This window comes from Xenopus tropicalis, chromosome 6 (genome assembly GCF_000004195.4).
Source record: "Xenopus tropicalis strain Nigerian chromosome 6, UCB_Xtro_10.0, whole genome shotgun sequence".
NCBI classification, from domain to species: Eukaryota; Metazoa; Chordata; class Amphibia; order Anura; family Pipidae; genus Xenopus; species Xenopus tropicalis.
In genome coordinates, this window is record NC_030682.2 from 56,995,279 (window position 1) to 57,018,156 (window position 22,878).

Below are 22,878 nucleotides of genomic sequence, written 5' to 3' on the forward strand. Positions count from 1 at the left end.
TTTTTGCCCAGTCTCTTTCTTATGGTGGAGTCGTGAACACTGACCTTAATTGAGGCAAGTGAGGCCTGCAGTTCTTTAGATGTTGTCCTGGGGTCTTTTGTGGCCTCTCGGATGAGTTGTCTCTGCGCTCTTGGGGTAATTTTGGTCGACCGGCCACTCCTGGGAAGGTTCACCACTGTTCCATGTTTTTGCCATTTGTGGATAATGGCTCTCACTGTGGTTCGCTGGAGTCCCAAAGCTTTAGAAATGGCTTTATAACCTTTACCAGACTGATAGATCTCAATTACTTTTGTTCTCATTTGTTCCTGAATTTCTTTGGATCTTGGCATGATGTCTAGCTTTTGAGGTGCTTTTGGTCTACTTCTCTGTGTCAGGTAGCTCCTATTTAAGTGATTTCTTGATTGAAACAGGTGTGGCAGTAATCAGGCCTGGGGGTGACTACAGAAATTGATATTGAAATTGAAAATTGAAATTGATAAACCACAGTTAAGTTATTTTTTAACAAGGGGGGCAATCACTTTTTCACACAGGGCCATGTATATTTGGAGTTTTTTTTCTCCCTTAATAACGTAAACCTTCATTTAAAAACAGCATTTTGTGTTCAATTATGTTATCTTTGACTAATAGTTAACGGTTTTTGATGAGCAGAAACATTTAAGTGTGACAAACATGCAAAAGAATAAGAAATCAGGAAGGGGGCAAATAGTTTTTCACACCACTGTATGTCATGTCATTGTCTGATGCACAATCATTAATTCCAATTTCCTAGAAATTTTGATCTTCAGTTTATATTTTCAGCTTGTTATTATTGTTCTGAGGAATGCAAAATAATAATATGCTATGCTCTCATGTATTTATGACTAAGGGGAAATAAAATAAATGCAAAACCTACTTTTAATCATTTTGACATTTCAGAGATTTAATTTGACAGCCTGGCCAGTAAGTTTTCTTGCCCTAAAAAAAGTTAATTCTATTGAAACCTGCAATTTATTTTCCTCAGTCAGTCTTTATTTGACTGAGCTGCCACATTAGCCAAAGTAGCACAGGCCTAGCAGGTAATTGTTCAGGGAAAGCAGTGACTGATACTGACTTCTTTTGTTCCCAGCAATGTGCCCCATGCAAATGTGTAGATGTTCCACCCAGGAAATGCCTCCCAGTACATCCCCCCACCTACTGGAATAGTGACCCACTCTCTAGTATGTAATGGCACATGAGTTGTTAGTAGCATGGGCATGGACGTGTAGCAACTTGGATAAAGACAATGTAACACAGTCCCATGTGAGTATGTGATTGTGGTGGGCCTTTAATCAAGTTTATATTCCAAATGATTTGTATGCCAGTTAAACACATGACTATTTTTTATACATACATGCAGAGATATGTATATTAAAGTTATCCATGTGCCCATGTGTCTGGGCTTGCTATACAGACAGGTTCTGCAAGGTGTAATTCGCTGTGTGAATTACTCCTTAGCTAACTATTGCAATCAGCTTGTTTTTGTCAACATCATGTAACTGATTCCCTTATTCTACCACGTAAAGCAATCTCTATAGCAAAACATGAAGTAATTTTGCAACAAACCTATCTGTATGTTTATACTTAATATATTATCGCTGCAACAAATCTGTCTGTATATGTATAATTTATATATAATCTAATTACTTATGTCTCAGCCTACAGTACCTCTGTCCTTCTATCAATGTCTATATTCTATCACGATCAAGACACTGTGCCCAAATGTGGCTTGACACAATCCTTTAATGTTAAATTGTAAATTCATGCTTACAGCAATATAAAAACAAAATGCCAAAATGTTGACATTTTTGGCACTGGTTTCACATACAGTATTTTGCAATTAAAATAGTTGTAAATGAAGCCCTAACCGTGACAGTTCTATTTTAGTATGACAGTTACCAATTTCAGGTAGACAAGAGTGAAGGTCTTAGATTAATCTGTCCTCTATAATAGGCTCAGCTATTTTGACATATCCATCTGTGCTTCTTTGAGGATAACCTTAAAATAACAAGTGTCTGAAGCTTGAGCTTTAACACTGGTAAAATGCTCTCAGGATCCTTCAGGTGTCCATGACAGGCCTATGCACCACTGACTTTGATAGATTCATTTTTTGCTTCAGCTGTTGTAGGAGGTAACAAAGTTCCTTGGAAAAACAGGGTATGTAGCAATCCATACTTAAATGGGCCCTTGTTTGTGCCTATATGGTATTTTCTAAAACCTAACAACAACTACTGTATAGTTACTACATCCTTCATAGGTCTATTGTTACATGAGCCACATTAACAATCTACCACTGGAAACACATCCTGGCTGCATAATGTGGGCTATTTATAATAAGCAGTGTAATGATTTTAATCCAGTGGATTTAGTAAAATGTTTTAATCTGATTTCCTTGGCCACTGGCAACTTTCTATATTTATAATGTGTAGTGCCCACAGCCTAATGGAATCACTATATTATAGTTACTATGTAAGTAAAATATATTTCTTTACAGGGTAACCCTTTTGAAATAAAAAATAACAAAAGTGGTATAAAGGTGATACCTTTATTGGCTAACTAAGATAACCATAGCAAGCTTTCAGAACATTTTAGTTCCTTTTTCAAGCTGATTACCAAAAAGGAACTAAAATGTTCTGAAAGCTTGCTATGGTTATCTTAGTTAGCCAATAAAGGTATCACCTTTATACCACTTTTGTTATTTTTTATTTCAAAAGGGTTACCCTGTAAACATTTTTGACTGGCTAACACGGTACATCACCTTTTCCTGCAACCGTAAGTAAAATATAGAAATTCCTAATAGATACAGTACTTCAGTTTCACGTCAGAAATCTTTGCTTTTGGATTGAGCAACACATTTAAAGGACAAGGAAAGGCAAAGTCACTGCTCCCTGTTTCCCTGTCTTGGAGCCTAAGGAGCACATAGAAGTAGAGTGCAGAGTAGAAGGAGATGGGTATGGGTTGGGTGCAGGTCCTACAATAGCAACATTTTGCAGGTTAGGGTTGGAAAGTTAGGGAGTGAAAAGCCGACTTCTCTGTTAAAGTTCGGCTATTCACTCTACTGCGCATGCGTTCGCAAACCAGGAAGAAGGAAGCGCTGCAGCTACCCCGGGCTGGTGCTGTTCTCTCCCAACAGGGGCACCAGCCCGGGGTAAAAGATATGCGATTAAAGTCACTTGGGGGTGCCTAACATTTTGGCACCCCCCAAGTGACTTTGCCTTTCCATGTCCTTTAAAAGGATTTTTGGGGGGATAACCTAAAAACTTTAACCCGCATCCAACCCTAATCTGCAAAATGTTGCTATTGTAGGACCTGAACCCAACCCATACCCATGTCCTTCTACTCTGCATTCTACTTCTATGTGCTCCTTAGGCTCCAAGACAGGGAAACAGGGAGCAGAGGAAGAGTGTATTTTTCCAGTCTGATGCGCACCCAACCCAAACCCGAATTGGTCATCCTGATTTTATCCCAAACTCACCTGACTTAAGGGTAAACCTGCAGGTCCCACGGGATGTGGGTCAACCCGCACACCACTAGTGGTTGTGGGTTGGGTGCAGGTCCTACAATGGCAACATTTTGCAAATTAGGGTCGGGTGTGGGTTAAGGTTTTGTGGGTTAGGGTCGGGTACAGGTTGAGTTATTTCTGACCCGCACATTACTAACTAGAAAATATAAAACGATTACACGTGCCTTTGAAGTCCCAATAGTAAAAACCAGCCTGCAAGGCTCTGCTGTGATTTCAATTATTGACTGCCTAACTACTGGGCAAGGATGGCAGCTTAGAGGTTCCTAGTGAAGTTGAGTTTATTTCCCTCCCCTGATGGGTGTGGCAAATTCCATCAACCAGATACACTACTTTGGGCTAGTCAATAACAGCCGAGTCCTCCCTATATAAACCCTTCTTTTTCCTTGCTTCCTGACCAGAGCATTAATGCTGAGACTCTTGCATTCCTGTGTGGCCTATACCTAACTCTTATTACTTCTGCTTCGTTGCATCTTGGCTAAGAACTCTAGTCTTTTCTAGTCCGTAAATATTTCCTTTGCTGTGAAGTCTAGCCTTATCTTCAGAATTTTACCTTTTTTGACTATAGTGTGTCCTGCCTTCCTGCCTTGCCTTTGTGTTTTTGTATTCTGCCCCAATGTGTCCTATTCAAAACCTGCTCTGTCCTGCTCCAGTCTGTACAATTCCAGGCTCCCCAGATCTTCACTTGGTCCAGCTTTTTTGTGGTCTGTTTTTAGATCCCCTTTGGGCAACAGTTGTCTCTTGCATAAAAGACACTTAGAAATCCTTTGCTTTGCCATGATTTGCCCTTAAAAGTTAACTGTCACTGTAAACATACAGCCAAACTGTAGTAGATGTTTATTTACACAAATATTTATTTTTCACCAACTGGGTTAATTATTTTTTCTCATCATTCTCAGTATTTTTTATTGATTTATGGTTTATTAGTGTGCTACCTCAACCCAATATATCTTCCTACTGCAAACAACACAACCATTTTATTTTTCAGTAGTGCATTGCAATTTGCTGACTAATGCTGGAATCAGCCACTTAGAACCGGATGAAATCTGTCAGTGACACATAGCATAGTTACATACTTACGTTGGGCTTGAAAAAACAAACGGCCATCAAGTTCAAGTCCCAACCTATCTATGCACTCACGTATATAAACTATATATTCCAATATCTATGCTTACTAATAGTAGATCTACAGATCACAATAGCCTTGGATATTATGCTTGTAGAAATCATCCAAGCCCCTCTTAAAGGAGAAGGAAAGGCTAAGTCACTTGGGGGTTAGGCTTCTGTTTATCGCAGGCGACTAATATCCCCATGGGCCACTGCATTAAAGGAGAAGGAAAGGCTAAGTCACTTGGGGGTTAGGTTTCTGTTTATTGCAGGCGACTAATATCCCCATGGGCCACTGCATTAATGGAGAAGGAAAGGCTAAGTCCTTGGGGGTGCCAAAATGTTAGGCACCCCCCAGTGACTTTAATTGCTTACCTCTTACCCCGGGCTGGTGACCCTGTTGGGAAAAAAACCGCACCAGCCCAGGATAGCTGCAACGAGTGTTTCCTCTTCCTTCTTCCTTCAGTCATCAAAATCCCTGGGCCGGCACATGCTCAGTACAGTGAAAAGCTGACTTTTTTGTTAAAGTTTGGCTTTTCACTCTACTGAGCATGCGCAAGCAAAGAAAGAAGAGGAAGCACTTGCTGCAGGTACCCAGGGCTAGTGCCGTTTTCTCCTAACAGGGGCACCAGCCGGGGTAAAAGGTAAGCGATAAAAGTCACTTGGGGGTCATTTTGGCACCCCCAAGTGACTTAGCCTTTCCTTCTCCTTTAAGGCAGTGGTACATGGGGAGACAAGTCGCCCGCGATAAATCTTCACTACCATGGGCGACTAATCTCTCTGATATGCCATCCCACCAGCAGGAATGTAAATCGGCGGTGGGATGGCATACGAATCGCTTTGGTTGCCAGGCCTTCGGGCAACTTCGGAAAACAGAAGTGGCGCATATGCCATCCCACTGGCGATTTACATTCTTGCGGGTGGGATGGCATATCGGAGAGATTAGTTGCCCGCGGTAGTGAAGATTTATCGCTGGTGACTAATCTCTCCATGTGCCACTGCCCTTAAAGGCATTAATAGAATCTGCCATCACAATACCACTTCACAACCTCCCTGCTTTCACCACAAGGAACCACCTACACTGCTTTAAATTAAAGTTCTGTCCCTCTAATCTAAAGGGGTGGTCTCTGATGCATTGATTGTTTTTATTGGAAAAAAGATCAACTATCTGTCTATCATGCTCTCTAATGTACTTGTAAAAAGTAATCATGTCCCCCTCACAAACTCAGAGAAAACAACCTCAACCTTTGCACAATTTGCATGTCATTTTTGCTGCAGCCAGTAAAAAAAAAATCTTTGGTTGTGAAACTCCCGAATAATATTTCTTTAAAAATGTTAAAGGAACAGTAACACCAAAAAATGAAAGTGTATAAAAGTAACTAAAATATAATGTGCTGCTGCCCTGCACTGGTAAAAGTTGTGTGTTTACTTCAGAATGTCTACTACAATTTATATAAATAAGCTGCTATGTAGCCATGGAGGCAGCCATTCAAAGGAGAAAAGGCACAGGTTACTTAGCAGATAACAGATAAAACACTATTGTATTCTACAGAACTTATCTGTTATTTTCTGTGTAACCTGTGCCTTTTCTCCTTTTTTCCAGCTTGAATGGCTGCCCCCGTGGTTACACAGCAGCTTATTATATAAATTATAGTAGTGTTACTGTAGCAAACACACCAGTTTTACCAGTGCAGGGCAACAGTGCATTATATTTTTATTACTTTAAAGCTCTTTCATTTTTTGGTGTTACTGTTCCTTTAAGAGAAAAATAACCAAAGACTGTCTGTAAAATAGATTTACTAGACATTCATTATAGTTTACTCAATTGTTTACAATACAGCAAAAAAGTAAGCTGTCAGGCTCATAATAAAGACAAACTGATGGAAATCAAAACAGTAATTTGCATAATCAAGGATTAGGCCTGCTCAGTAAGTAGCACAGTTATATCAGTCAATGTTAAGCAAAATTTAGAGGGAACAAACCAGATATGATGCCTGATGAAAATGGATACTTTTTTAAAAAAAATTATATACCTATCAATATCTACTGCACATTATTTTTAACTGAGTTGCATAAGGTACACTGACTTTTTATACTGGTATAAATATTGATTTTGTCTATTAATTGTAAATATTTATTAGAATATACAATTTACCTGAATAATTATTAATACGTTTGTACAGGTATAGACTCTATTATTCAGAATGCTTTGGACCTAGGAGTTTTCTGGATAAGGTATCTTTCTGTCATTTGGATAATCATGGCTTAAAGGACAAGGAAAGGCTAAGTCACTTAGGGGTGCCAAAATGTTAGGCACCCCCAAGTGACTTTAATCGCTTACCTTGTACCCCGGGCTGGTGCCCCTGTTAGGAGAAAACAGCACCAGCCCGGGGTACCTGTAGCAGAGGGAGAAGTAATAATCTCCACTGCATGCTGGCTAATGCGTGAAGCTTGTCGGGTAAATTAGGGGAGCTGCAAGCTACTGCATGTATTGAAAATTATGATTTAATTGGTATCACTGAGACCTGGTGGGATGAAAAATGCGACTGGCCCGTGAATTTAAATGGTTTTACACTTTTTAGGAGGCACAGAGAGATTAAAAATGGTTGAGGGGTTTGTCTTCATGTAAAGTCAGATTTAAAGCCATGTAATAAAGACATTACCAATGAAAAAGCCAAATCTCTTTGGGTAGAAATTTCAGTAGGGGTGAAGGTCACAAAGAAAATAATCATTGATGTATGCTTTAAACCACCCCGTATAGATGAGGTGGATGAGACCCAGCTACTGTTGCAAATGGAGGAGGCTTCACAACTGGGTCAAGTTGGTTTTATGGGGGACTTTAATTATCCGGACATTGACTGGAGTAATGGGGTGGCTAACTCAGAAAAAGCTAGTAGGTTTGTAAATATGCTAAATGACAACTTTTTATTTCAGGCGGTTCAAGAACCTACTAGGAATGACTCCCTGCTCACGGGCAACTAATCTCCCTGAATTGCCATCCCACCGGCGAAAATGTAAGTCACTGGTGGAATGACACACGCTGCGCAGGCGATTTCGGCAAATCGCCGAAGTTGCCTCATGAGGCATTTTCGGCGATTTGCTGAAATTGCACCGCCGCATGTGCCATCCCACCGGCGACTTACATTTTTGCCGGTGGGATGGCAACTGATGGCAACTCGGGGAGATTAGTCGCCCGCGAACAGGGAGATTTGTCGCGGGCGACTAATCTCCCCCTGTGCCAGAGCCCTTAAACAACCTTTAAACAATCGAACTTTCCCTTTATCTAAGCAGCAGCCCAAACAGGTCATTATCACAGGCTTTGCAGTGGACTGGTAATTAGTTTTATCAGCTCCTTTGATGTTCTTTGGGATCAGGAAGTGACAGGAAGTACTAAATTGAAACTTCATATTCTTGTCTAGTGCAGAGACAACAGAAACCATAGATTTATGTATGTTCCGCATACCCTTTTCATTCAACTCAAGTTGAAAAGGTGTGTAAACTGCCACTTTCAGTCAGCTATTCTATAGTCAACCAATCAGAAAAGGCATCTATATAGAAAATAAGTCTTATGGTCTTATCAGTATGATGTGGACATAGCAATTTACTTTTTTTTAACTTAGATTTATGACAAATCACATCTTTTACAATCCAGTTTACAGATATTATATGCTTCACATAAATAGATTAACAGGTCCTTCATGGAACTAGTAATCTAAACTATTTAGGCACAAGTAACCCAGGAGAGCTCTCCAGTGTAACTTCTACATTTTGAATAATGAAAATTGCTACTGCTATAAACCCATTACATGGAAGAATGTTCTCAGGATTAAAAAAAGAAGCAAAAACAATAAGTAGGTAAAACATTCCAGCATAAATATTTCGGGAGGTAATAACATAGATCCAAAATAGCACTAATGCGCTTGCCCTTAGTGACTTGCGTGGGGGGCATTTGGAACATAACTGTTTGCTTTGAATCTGACCTGCGTGCTCAGGATCAAAACCAAACAAAGTGAACAGTTATGTCCCATGTGGCCCCCCTCAAGTCGCTGACTAGGAGGTTAAAGAGCTAAAAGGAGGAAGTAGTATTCTACCATAGCTATTATGATATCCATTCACTCCAGCCTTTATAGATTATATTTTTGGTTAACTAACCCTATTAAAAACATTTTTGTTTTTGCACAGCCTATCTATTTACCCAGTAGAAAAGGACATCAAGCACCTTTCGGACACCGGGGATCCGTTTAAAATCCAAACTTTATTTCAGCATGTTTAAAAACAAAGAGTGCCTGACGCGTTTCGTGCATTAGGAGCACTTATTCATAGGCACTCTTTGTTTTTAAACATGCTGAAATAAAGTTTGGATTTTAAATGGATCCCCGGTGTCCGAAAGGTGCTTGATGTCCTTTTCTACTGTGAAACTACTCCCATTCAGCTGCGGGTTCGGGGCTGAGAGCACCCGGACCACTGCCGGGCACTGGTGAGCATATTGCTTTCTCGGATATTGGTTCATAAAAGGGATTGACTTTAGATTTCAAGCGGTAGGTTCGGGGTTTGAACACCCGAGCCTCACTTAAATATGTGGTACTTATAATTCATCATTCTCTTTATTTACTCCCTTTACCTAATTGTTTATTTAATATTTCTTTATAAACTCGTTGTCTGAGAAATTTTGCTTTAAGGTTTGCGTTGAGAGCAATCCTTTTTTTCATATCTATTTACCCAGTCTTATTTTTACACTGAACTGTTCCTTTAAGTATATTTTGAATTATGTTTTTAGTTGATATCGAGGTAATTCAGATTAAAACAATTAATGTAACTCACTCTGGCTCTCACTGGTAAGTGTTTTATTGTCTCATTTCATGCACTGAATTACTGCTACCACCATAGCAAATCTTATAAATAAGCAGCACAGCTAGTCATTTATGAATAGTACAGGGAATACATTTCACTCAGTACATGCCTCCTCTTCAGTCAAGAAGTCCTTAGGCTTCTGATGTTCTTAGCAGCATTGATTTAAAGATCAAAAGATTATATAGCCCTAAAAGCTGCCTCACTGCTAGCATATCTTAAGCAGGATGAAAAAGTGGAAATTGTGATTTTAGGGATAAACTGTTAATAATGTCACAAGATGATTAACAATATTGGCTCAACTATACAGGTGATGTTCATTCATTTGCAAACTGAAAGTGGCAAATCCCAGGGAAATAGTTCTACAAATGTATTAATGTGGGTAAACTACAGTCCCATTTTTGGGTCCTATATGACACAAACGCTTTATATTTGAAGTTTTGGCCTTTACTGGTTTCATAAAGTTTCCAGTAGGATATAAAACATCTGCTTTACAAACATTAAACCATATTGAGCACAGTTCCTAGTGTGTAGTTTATTTTTGCTTCATAAACTTACCTATATACCTTTTTTTTTTATAAATGCTTGTTCCTTATCCACAAGCTGCTATAAAAAATATTTAGTCAGTTGTGCACATGTTTTTCTTTACCTGACCTGCCATGGTTCAGTTTATTGTCAGCTTCCCTGTGTGTTTTACATTCTGTTCTTTCATAAGACTAGGGATCGGTTGCAGAGCTTTGAGAGGGATTATACTGCTGCATCTAACAAGGGGAAAGCAGTAAAAATGCTGTCTTGCAAAACATAAAAAACCTATGGAGATCAGGTAAAACTTTATGAATATTCCTAATAGAGAGTTTTATGATCTGGTAACTCATAGAAGTACTATTTCAACAATGTACTGTATAGTGCAATGCCATACACTGACTTCACTGCACTGTCCAAAGATTTGTTGTGTCATAATTCATGTGCCAAAGACACACAGCTCTCTGCTCTCTCCCCTCTCCTGCTCCCCCCTCCCTCAAGAATGCTAAAAACTCACCCCCCCTTAGGAATGTGGATCTGAGCCAATCAGCAGGATTGTGTGTGAAGCTGACTCATAGTCTAACTAACTGAGCATGTACACTTGGTCTCGGTGCAGGAGTGAGGCATTATGGGAACTTTCTTTGCACAGCGTTTTTTCTTCCTGTTTGGCTTCTGATCATATGAACAGGTGAAATATGGGGCGGCTTAAGGGCACTATTGAGACAAATGAAGGTATGCCTGCAGCTTGAGATTAATTCTTTATAAGCCTTTCCTTCTCCTTTAAGGGATTCCTAACTTTCTTCCCTTACTGAGTAGCAAAGTTCTAATTCAAGCCACTATTCTTACATTTTCACTAGGCATTATATAATCATCGCTTGTTCAAGTGTTTGGCTGCAAACAAAAATATATATCTTTATATAAGCATTAAGCCCAGCAGGATCCCAGAACTGTTTGCCCTACAACCCAACTTAATGTTTTATTCACTAGTGACAAATTCATTAACAGTGTTAGACAAAAATCAATAGGCGTCCTTTGTTGTAAAATCCTCTCCCGCCCACAGCTGGAGACATGCTTTTTTCAAAGGACCAGCATCCTTTAGCAGAAAAACAAACCACAGCAGTTTACTATTCATACAAAAAAGAATCTTGTTTTGTGCACTGTTATTTATTAGTGATTCTAATGCTCTGCACACTGATTTGCCTAAAGAAATACTCAAGAAGCAACATTTGTGCCAAGAATCCTACAGTCTCATGGAAATTTGCTGTGTTGTTTTTGTAGAGAAAACACTAATTTTGTCCTCCAGTTTCTAGGATCTCCATTGCAGAAGTGCTTAGTTCTATTTGTCAAGATAGAGACTTTTACATCTTATGATTTGTGGATCCTACAGAGGGTTGGACTGGGCTGCTGGGGAACCGGGAAAAAAAAACCCAGTGGGCCCTGCTGGCCCATACCCAATCCCTGTCGCCAATGTCCCTCCCCTGACGCATTCAAAGTGCACAAATGTGCACTCAGGGGAGGACATCGGGCGGGTGGCAAGGGCCCCTGCAGGGGGTTAACAGGGGTGCAGTGGAGGCCCTGTTGGGGGGTGTAGGGGACATGGTGGGGCACCCCAGTCTGAACCTAATCCTACAACATGGTTAGGAGGACTGGAACTAGGGGTAGGCAGAAAAGGCATGTGTCTAGGATTTAACCATGGTGGTGATGGAGGTGAAGGGCAATAACTGCCTTCCTTCCCCTATGTCAGCCCCTCCTGTGTGGATGGGGGTGTTCTGAGTCCTGCCAGGAGAGATGGTTGCATATGCATTGAGTAGCTCTCCAAGGGTACAAAATGCGGAAGTATCACTGATCAAATCAGTAGGTGGGCTTTGCATCCAGTAATTTGGTGGTACTATCTGATCGTTCAAAAGCATAACATTTTTTAATAAATAAGAATTAAGTTCAGCATCCTTGAAAAAATGAACCACAGATTTATGGTTAGATGGATTGGTGGGCCATTGGGGAACCAAGGAATAAAAAGCAGTCACTGACCTTCTCCCACTTCTCCCAGATAAGATGACAGAACACCATTTGGGACCAGGGGTTTTCTGGATAGGGGATCCTTCAGTATACATTCACCATACTTTAAATGTGCTAACAATGAATTAACTTTTAAATAAACCCAACAGGATTGTTTTGCTGCAAATCTAGATCCATGCAGCTTATTCAGGATCAAGTACAAGGTACTGGTTTATCATTACAGAGAAAAAGAATATCATGTTTAAAATATTTGTTTAAAATAGACGCAATGGGAGATGGCCTTCCTGTAATTCTGAGCTCTCTAGATAACAGGCTTCTAGATAAGGGATCCCATAGTTGAGTAACCTCACTGGCTTGGGAACGGAATACCTTATAAGTAAAGCTGCCTAGGCAGGTGGTGGTATAAAATGTACATCCAATTCTGGGATACATATATAAGATATCTAATGTATATGTTCAATTCATTCTGTCATACAATAACAGCATAAATATTTAATTGCACATGTTCATTTTTCTCCCTCTCAAGAGAGAACTAGGTTTAAACATGACATCCAAGTCTAATCAGCACCATTTGTTTATGTACAACTATAACAGCTCTGACTCTGAAAGGGCTAGCAGCAATGTCCTATTGACTGAGGGATCTAGGTCACACAATCCCTGCTCCATAATTGATGTTTTAGTAGGAGCCACAAAGTGTGGTTCAAACAAGAAAACACTAAAGACAATTTTTGTGACCTATTTTTCAATCCTTACTTCTAGGTAAGATTGCTTGCAATATATGAGAAACACAATAATACAGAGGCAAACTGAACTCTCTGGGGCTGATTTACATACACAGCTGCTACATTGCACAACTGTGGTTGCCAATAGCAAAAAATCAGTAATTGTATTAAAAAAAAAGAGTACTTTAAGTTAGAAAATGAAAGCATGGGCTGAGCACTGAGCAAGGTAACGCATATGCTTGTGGATGGGCCCTTCTTTCACTGTGTGTAGCAAGCTAGTGGTTACATTTTTCTCCTTATAGCCAGAATGATATTGCAACTTTGTTATTTATCTGAAAAAAAAACAATCATCCTTCAACTGAAGATAATAATGCAGTAAACTTGCTTGCAGAAAACTTAACTTGCTTCCATAAGGCTCACCCCCTCCCTTTGCATACTCAGCCAGCCACAGACTACCACACCCACCCCACTCCAAATGCACATCCATACCAATCCACTTCTGACCTTGCTTGCATCTACTCGCCCCTATGGGTAGCACTAGAGACTGGGTGGCATTTAAAAAAAACAACGGTTATCTGTTAAAGCCACACCTACCTTAATGTATAGCTTTTGTACATTTACAAAAATGTGTAACTTCTTGTTAATGCAGGCACAACATACAGTGAAAGGAATGCTTCCTTATCTGCAGTATTCAGAGAATATTTCATGGTCTATACAAAAAGTACCTACTAGCTATTTGCACATTAAGCCAAGCACTTTTTTCAGTTAGAGCAGAGGCTGCTGGCATCCCCATTATATTACACAATGAGTGAAATGGGAAATGCAATATTATAGCATATTATTCAGTGAGAGCATTGGACAAAGGGATCCCCAGCACATTACTCAGTAAGGGTAAAAACTAATGGCTCCCCTGTACATTATATAGCCAAAGAAATAGGTAATAACATCCAAAACACATGATAATGGTAGGGCAGTGGTTAAAGGAATAGCACTCTCACCACATAATACAATGACAGATAACATCAAAACAGCAAATGATAATGGAGTAGGATACCAGCTTAGCTGCTAAAACCTGCCAAGGCTGGGACTGGAATTACAAATTTACTGGCAATTAAGCCCCTGGCCGCCTCAATATTACCTTTTTTATTCCCCAGTCGGCTACATAACCCATCCTCCTGCTGTCTACGTGTCATCACTCCACCCCATTTGCATTATTACCCCACCTTTTTTAAATCATCACTTGCTGGTAAGAATGATTTAAAAAGGTGGAAACCCTACCAACACATAATCCAATTAATTAGAAATGTAATCTCCAGTATATTATACAGTGAGAGAAATGGATAATGGCATCACCATTATACCATGAAATCACTGGTTCTTGAAAGAACAATAGTCTCTTGTGTATGCATATTTATGATAGACAAATGCAAACCGTTAATTAAAGGAAACTTTAGTATATTGTAGAGTTTTAATCTACTACCCTTTGTATGCAGCCTTCATTAGTTATCATGTGCTGAATTTGAGGCCTTTCCTGTTCTATCAAACCTGAAATTTTTATAGCATTTTTTCTCCTTTTTTTTTAATCTCTTTTAACCGACTGGCAATATGTGGATTCTGGCAAACGTAGAGGGGCTGCTGTAAGATGCCATAGACAGTCATTATTTATTGTGCCTGTGTGGTGCCTAAATGTAATTGAATTACCAGGGCCTATTTTCAATCCCTGTCTGGACATGTAGCCAATATATTGTAAGAGTTGTACAAAATAAAAATTCTCTAATAATCTGGTGTCTTGTTCTTTGCCTTAATGTCCTAAAGCCCCTAGAATAGCTTTCTCCCATCACACATTCTAGTGCAGATTCTGTATCACAAGCAGCTCAAATTCAGGATACTTTCAAGTCTTAAATACTACAATTTAGGCTAGGGTTGGCAATTTTGGGATGCTAAAAGTTCAGAAAGGGGCATGGCAGGTTATGTTGGTGGGCGTGGTAATGACATTTATGGCCTGTGATGTCATGAGCAGGGCTATGAAGTGGCAGTCAGTGATTCGCTGCCATATTATTCAATGCAGAGTATTTGATTACTATAATTATAGATTTTACACTGTCACCCTGTAGCCATGACCCATGGCCCTCTCTATGCTTCCCCCCTGCTACATTCAGACCTCTTGGTGAGGTCGCCAAGCTAGCAGATCTTCTCCCAATATCCCCACCTATGGGTGGGCGATATCGGGCCAATTCTGTTGTTTGGCCCTGGAGCCAAATGATTGAATTAGAACAGCAGGTATAGGCGCCATCGGTTCGAGGTCCCCATCAATGAGCTGATGCGGTCTCCGATCCGATGAAGAAAACAAACCTCCCCGATCGAGATCTGCCAAATTTTAGGCCAGATGACAGTCATACAGGCCCATCATCTGTGCCCATACATGGGCAGATAATTTGCCAGCTGGAATCGGGCCATGTATAGCCACCTTTAGGAAAGCCCCTACTTTGCCCCCCTTTCTACACAGAATCCAATTCCTGTTCCTGTGGGTAGGCGGGGTGACGTGGGTTTGTGGGTGAGGGTGGCAGGATACACCACTGGCTAAAAGTCACTGGTTTCAGCCCAGGGACTGGACACCCCCAAGGAACTAGGGGTAGGCAGAAGAGATACATTCCTAGGGCACAATGGTGAAGGATGCTAGGCATATACCTCTTCTCTCTGCCTACCCCTAGTCCAGACCTGTGAGGCCAGCACATGATCCCCGTGCCACCCACTTGTCACTCTCCATTTACAGTACCCTGGTCATCACTGAGCTCACACAAGTGATCTAACTCATGGCGGTGTGGGCACATGGGGGGCAAGCTGGCCACCCCACCCTGGTTGTCTAGTATCCTCGGCCACCTTGACCCAGCACAGTTGGGAGGTGCCTAAAAAATTTACACTGCAAGTAAATAAGCCTTTCCTTGTCCTTTTATATATCATCTGCTGTGAGTGGCGTACCCCAAAGGGATCAGCAGCAATCAGATGTTGTAAATGCTTCCTGCCAGTATGTAACTCAAATTAGCTATGAACCTTAGCTGAAACAATTAACCAAAGAATCCTTGAACACTAAGAAAGCGTTGCTTTCACATATTCAGTTATTACACATTCAGACAGAAAATATAGAAAGAAAAAAGTGACTGCAATATTCAAAACACATCTACAACTTGCAATGCTTTGCTCTGCTTTTGAGTTGCTTGAGCTAAACCTCCTGAAATAGAACAAAAGTACAGGCTTCCTGCTGATGCCCAAGACTATTTTAAACCAGGTAATCTCTTTAAAGGACAGTTTAAAAGCATTATTTAATGATACTTAATCTTATTTTCCTGAACTCATCTTTCCAACAGACCTTAACAAAGGCTGTGTGCCTAAAGGTGGCCATAATGCCTTTAAGAGGGGCCTGGATGAGTTTTTGAACAAGCAGAATATCCAAGGCTATTGTGATACTAATATCTACAGTTAGTATTACTGGTTGTATATATATAGTTTATGTATGTGAGTGTATAGATTGGTTAGTATAGGTTGTGTGCTGGGTTTACTCGGATGGGTTGAACTTGATGGACAATGGTCTTTTTTCAACCCTATGTAACTATGTAACTATGTAACTATACACATAGCAATTCGATCACATGAAAGATTGCTCCTTTTCCCCACTGACGTTCAGGGCTGAGTCGTCAGATGTGGAGGTAGAACCCTTTTTAGAAGGCAAAAAACTCCCTTGGCTAAAAAGTACAGGTATGGGACCTGTTATCCAGAACAGGTAAGGGATCTTTCCGTAATTTGGATCTCCATAACTTAAATCTGCTAAAAATCATTTAAATATTAAATAAACCCAATAGGCTTGTTTTGCCTCTAGTAAGGATTAATTATATCTTAGTTGGGATCAAGTACCAGGTACTGTTTGATAATTACAGAGAAAAAGGAAATCATTTAAAAAAAATTAGAATTATTTGCTTATAATGGAGACTATGGGAGATGGCCTTTCCGTAATTCAGAACTTTCTGGATAATGGGTTTCTGGATAAGGGATCCCATACCTATAAGCCTTGTAGTTTTCTCAGTTTTTCTTTGGTTTGCTAGGGTCTAGTCTAGAGTCAGAGTCTAGAGTAATGAATCCTAACTTGTAATTGTACAGAATACTCACATTTAGGGGCACATTTACTAAGACACAAATCTAAACCGAATTGGAAAAATTCCGATTTGAAAACGAACATTTTGCGACTTTTTCGTATTTTTTGCGATTTTTTCGGCGTCTTTACGACTTTTCGGAAATTGTCGCGACTTTTTCGTTACCAATACGATTTGCGAGAAAAAACGCGAGTTTTTCGTAGCCATTCCGAAAGTTGCGCAAAATCTGGCGATTTTTTCGTAGCGTTAAAACTTGCGCGAAAAGTTGCGCCTTTTTCGTAGCGGTAAAACTTAAAAGGTGCGACGTTTTGCGCAAGTTTTAACGCTACGAAAAAAATCGCAACTTTTTGTGCAAGTTTTAACGCTACGAAAAATCGGCAGATTTTGCGCAACTTTCGGAATGGCTACGAAAAACTCGCGTTTTTTCGCACAAATCGTATTAGTAACGAAAAAGTCGCGACAATTTTCCGAAAAAATCGCAAAATACCGATCATTACGAAAAAAACGCAATCGGACGCATTCGGCCCGTTCGTGGGTTAGTAAATGTGCCCCTAAGTGTGAATAAAAACTTATCATAGCTGTCCCTCTTCAGCCTACAAGTTGCACAGCGCCATCTGACACATTTCACAAGACACAGTCCTGCTTCCTCAAGGGTGGGAATTTTTCTCCTTATTAGCCTTCTCTGCTTCTCTGCTGCTGCAACTTTTTTGGGGGCGATTAATTGTGCAACTGGATTTTAAAAAGGCAAATAAACTAATTCAAAGAAAAAAGAGCCCTAAAGCAGGGTTAAAATGTAAGATATTTTACATATTTGTACCAATGAAGTTATGCTTTTTTGAAACAGGATCTCCTGTGTAGAGTTTGCTTAATTTCTTTTGAGGGTTTAGTCTCTCTTTAGGGCATCTTTTTCTTTGAAATAATGTCTCATTGATGGCAGTAGCAGAGTATGGTACAACTTATTTTCCTGCTATTAATACATTGGCCAGTTCTGTGGTAAACTCACACCCCAAATAACGTTAACATTATACAGTCTCTACTCTTAATGCCTGGATGTTTATGCCTAATCCTCAGAAAAAACATAATTGCAACACAAATAACACAGTGAAGCAGACAGTTTTTAATGGTAATTTAAAATATTTTGGATCTGGAAATGTAGTCTGTTTTGTGGCGCTAGTTTCTAATATTCTTGTACAAAGATGCACCTTCTAAGGTTGGGCAGTGAAGCTGATAGATGCATACAGATACAAAAGTAACAAAAGACACAAAATATATTATGACTTTTCATAGTTTGTTTATTAGCACTCTGCTAAATTATGTACTCGAGAACTTCTCCGTAGTCATCGCTGATAAAGATAACCATACAGTACAGTGCATTATTATCCTTGTGCCTACTTCTGTATTTTTTTAGTAATTTTGTAATTTGCAAAGACTTAAATCTTCTAGTATTTTATTATCCAACATGGACCTATCTGATGTTGCTAATTCCTTTTTGCAGAGCAAGTGTGATATTTAGCTGCTAAGGATGGGCACATGAATACACTGATATGCAAGCCACTTTGTTGTCAGGATCACTAGGAGAGATAACATTGGCATAGCAGAGAAAAATATAGTGCTTGTGTCCACTAATGGCCATATACACTTCATAAAAAGTCAAGTGGCCTTGCATCTGTGATTTGAATCAAACTGATGTGTTTTAGCATGTAGCTCCAACTAAAATCCACTTAATGTATTTTTATTTTTAAATACACACACTTAGATAAATTATACACAAAATGAGAAAGAAATATACAAAGTACTTACTTTGTAAGGAAGATCTCTTTCTGAACATGCTTAAGCTGGAACATGTTTGCTGAAACTTAATAGCACTAACCTAAACATTTTAATCTGGTGTATGCTAACTTGTTGTACTGTGCCAAATCCTATATACAATATCTGACTTGTAGTCACTTTCTAACAAAAGCAGATTACTGAGTTATCCTCTGCACAATCCTAACCAAACTATACAATTACACTGAACCCAAGAGTATTTCTGATGTTGAATATCAAAGCATGGAGGGTACTACTATAAGTGGGTCAGTGCCACAAGGGATTTGTTGCTGCCATGCATCTACTTTTTGCCTTCTGAACGCATTTGCATTGACTGACTACAGTGGTTTATCAACTGATCTATCAGGATATCAACTTGCACAAAATAGCCATGTGAGCTAAATAAGCCATTTTAGATCATTTACAGCTTGCTTCCCTGAAGCCCTGAGACAAAAAGCACACAGTTGCTACAGTCTTAAAATACTGCATTCCTGCTTGGTATAAAATGTCAATCCTTTCAGTATAGTCCGTCCTTCGGAAGGAAAATTATACTGTATGCAACATTCATCATCAAGCAGCTCAAACAAAATGTTCAGATTATACACAGCGAATGTATACAACAAGACCTAGATCATGCAAGTTTCAAACAAAAGCAGCTGGATCATGGAACATACTTCACCCATTCTGTTGTTCCTTTTTGCTGGGAAACCTGGCTAAACTGACTGCAGGAGAACAATAGATCTCTATCTATTTTAATAGAATTTCCTAAACAGAATGTGGCAGAGACAGTAGCAGAGAAAAGGCCTGACCTTTATCACGCTCACCACCATATCCTTGATTCCAGATGTGGATTGGAACAGACTTTCATATTCAGTTGTGAGAATATTAGCATGTAAATCCTAGAATTCTGAGTTGACTAGCAACCAAGGCTTTGCAAGTAGTAAGGAAATAACAAGTACAGTGGCAAGCTTAATTTCTGTACAATGGAGACAAGACTAACTGTACCTAAGCGCAGACTAGACTTACTGTATCTACAGACTGGTCTACCAGAATGACTGTATGTACATAAAGGTAGACTAATTTAACTCTATCAGTATTTAAGTAGATTAGATTTATGGTATGTGCATATAGGTAAACTAGACTTTTGTTATCTGCATTATGGGTGGGCTTGTATTGAGTCTATATGGGTTGACTATCGAGTATAAGGTTCTATTGTTCACTTTTTTCCTTCCTGTACCTTTTAATTTCTCAAGTACTGCAGTATTATACTATTACAGTGTACAGTCTCCTAGAGTATAAAGGTATATTTCAGATATATTTCTTTTGTGTAGAATCTAAACCCAGTATAGTACATTATTACATTACAGGGAAAAGAAAGCAAACTGCTGACCAAAAGAGGTTCTGTGATGTGTAATCTTGCTGTATACAACTGGCACCAATGTATACCATTTCAGGGAATCATTTCCATAACAACAGAATTTCATCAATCTGCAGTTCATTGACAAGAAATTAGAAAAGGATACTTAACCCCTGAGCCACTGCAACTGAACTACATTTCCCAGCACCCCTTAGAGCATTTCTTGAGAGTTGTAATGCAACAACAGCTGTTTAGGTGTGAACAACAATTCTGCATAATGTAGTTTGTAAGAAAGCCAGACTGGGACTTACCTCGCACAGCAGTGACAGCAGGTACAACCCCACACAGTGCAAACTCTTCATCTTTTCGCCTCCTGTAGGGCAATTATCCTTTATTCACCAAACATGCATCTGTAGCTCCACAAATCGCTTTTCCCCCCGAAATTGCAGTAGAAAACCAATAGCGGCGGTGTACTATATACAGTATACAATCCCAGGGTTTAGTAAGCCGTCTCCTTCAGTTTTTTGTCCTTCTCCATCTGCAAACTGACATGCTCCAATGTGGTAATTAGTGTATTGATCCCAGGCAAGAGGAAACGAGATTGATCAGGGAAACCCCACGCTCCTTATAATCTCATCCCCAGCAGATCTGACAGGGCGGTGGGTGTTTCCTTTCCATCCGCTGTCAGAGCCCGAGCAGGAGATGATGGTCGATCAAATGAGAGAGATGAAAGAAAGAAAAGAGAAAGAGAGGAAAGAAAGGGATTGCACTGGAACAGGGAGGGAGGGGATTATATTCATCTGTGTCCCTGCCTTACGGAGAAGGATTTCATGGCTGGAAATGGAGAGGTTATAGGCTGAGATGAGAGTGTGAGGAGGAGATTATCGGGAGGAGGAGAATCTCCCCTTCCCCTTCCTTCTTCAGCATCGCACGGGCTTTTCCATTCCATCTTTATTTACTTCACAAACGGACTGAAATGTTCTTGGGCACAGCTTTGTGCCAGTCTACAGACAAAAGGGGCAGTGGTACAAACGGATATCCGACATTGTTAAACCTCCCAGGCTGTCAAATCTCTGCTTTGAAATGTGCAGCCTGCCTGCCAGTCATTTTACTTTCACTTTTTCTCTCAGCCGGGGTTTGTAGCGAGAGAATTGCCACCGTTTGCCCGCTGGTTGTGGTGTTAACTCCACATTAACCAGACCAGCCAGTTCTACTCCCATGCAATTGCCTTTATTCTAAAATAATAGAAAAATACGTGTCTCATTATAACAAAACACAGTCATATAACTGCCATTTTATCCTAACTTGTAGGTGGATATTATGTTATCGTTTTCTTTTACAGAAAAAACACCATAAGTGGATTTATTTTTGATCTAGCACCATTTTGTAACAATTAGTATATATTTCTCCTATATTTAGTAGGGATGTACAACCTGCAGTTCTCTTGGTGTTAAACTGCAACCCTCAGAATACCAGTCCTTTTGCACAAAATATTAGTGGAAACACTGGTCACTGAAGGAGTCTTCTGTGGTGGATGAAGTTCAGCTTAAGGTGAAATTGTAGGATAAAGCCCTAAACATAACAAATCAGAGGATGTTCTGAACATGAAATTGTTCATGGATTCGTACAAAAGTCACTTCCTGGAAATGCATTGTAGGTCCCCCAAGGAAATTGTCAGATACACAACCCTGTATATGCACAGATGTTAGCATTATCCAACCGTAAAGCTGGCCATACACAGGTAGATCCGCCCACCTATGGGTGGGCGATATCGGGAGGCATGTAGGCGAATTTGATCGTTTGAATTCTACACGTGGCAATGGGGCAGTCGGTTCGGGGACCGCATCAACGTGCCGATGCGGTCCCGATCCGACTGGATTTTCTAACCTGGCCGATCGATATCTGGCCAATTTCAGGCCAGATATTGGTCTGCCAGGCCCCTCGGTTCTGCCCCTACACGGGCCCATAAGCTGCCGAATTGGTCCAAGGGGACCTTAATTTTCTAAACTGTCCAATAAACTAAAAAACCAATTGCCATAATACCAAAAATTTTTGGAACAATAATTTTAGTACCTGTATGGCCAGCTTCACTGAGGCATTTGTCTCTCATGCAGTTCAATATACATTGTTGGAGGTGAGAAAAGAATAAGTATGTCAAGAAAGTTGTGACTGCTTCTGAATGGATCTTGATCTCTTATCAGTGTAGAGAGTGATGAATGTAATACTCAGGGGTGTTTTAATGAACAGTAAACTGCACTCTGGTGTGTGAATCAGACTGAAATATGTATTATAGCCAACAAAGAGGTTCATGTGTCAGTGTATTAAATTATTTTTAAATTTATTTTTGCACTATGAATATTTAAGTACAGTATAATAATCCTGTTTTATATAGAAACACATTGTCTGCATTTGCAATATCCTTCCCATGCCACACAGATGGTAACTGCTATCTCCAGTTGAAATTTGTATCCCTAAAATTTCACCCTCTTTCAATTTCTTCTGTCAGTTACCACAGTGGCATTTGCGACTTGCAGGGCAGAGTGCAAAATGCAAAAACTAGTTGCATCTGAATGGAGTGCAAGGACCTGTGTCTTCCCTGTGAATACAGTGCTGTACTAAGGAAGAGCATATAGGCAGCCTCCATTCCAGCACCTTATCTGGCCCCTAACTTGTAATTCATTTAGATGTTCAAGTTATGAAGCACCAGTTGGTCAATAGTTCAGAGCAGCCTAGTCCTTACAACCTGCCCTATGACAAGCAGTAAGGAGAGTGCTACATTGTGTCCACCTGCACTGTGCTCTGTACCTTGTACTAGATTTT

At 39.9% G+C, this 22,878-nt stretch overlaps 1 protein-coding gene across 2 annotated transcripts in view; it reads right to left on the minus strand.

The window, feature by feature from the left end:
- Window positions 1-21,097, minus strand: part of vopp1 (VOPP1, WBP1/VOPP1 family member) — a 71,753-nt gene extending 50,656 nt beyond the window's left edge. Inside the window, exon 1 of one of the 2 annotated variants that reach the window (XM_012964901.3) lies at window positions 20,370-21,097. In XM_012964901.3, coding sequence (XP_012820355.1) covers window positions 20,370-20,420 — 51 coding nt within the window. In that variant the 5' untranslated portion in view covers window positions 20,421-21,097. 2 annotated transcript variants of the gene reach the window in all.
- Window positions 21,098-22,878: the final 1,781 nt, after the last annotated feature.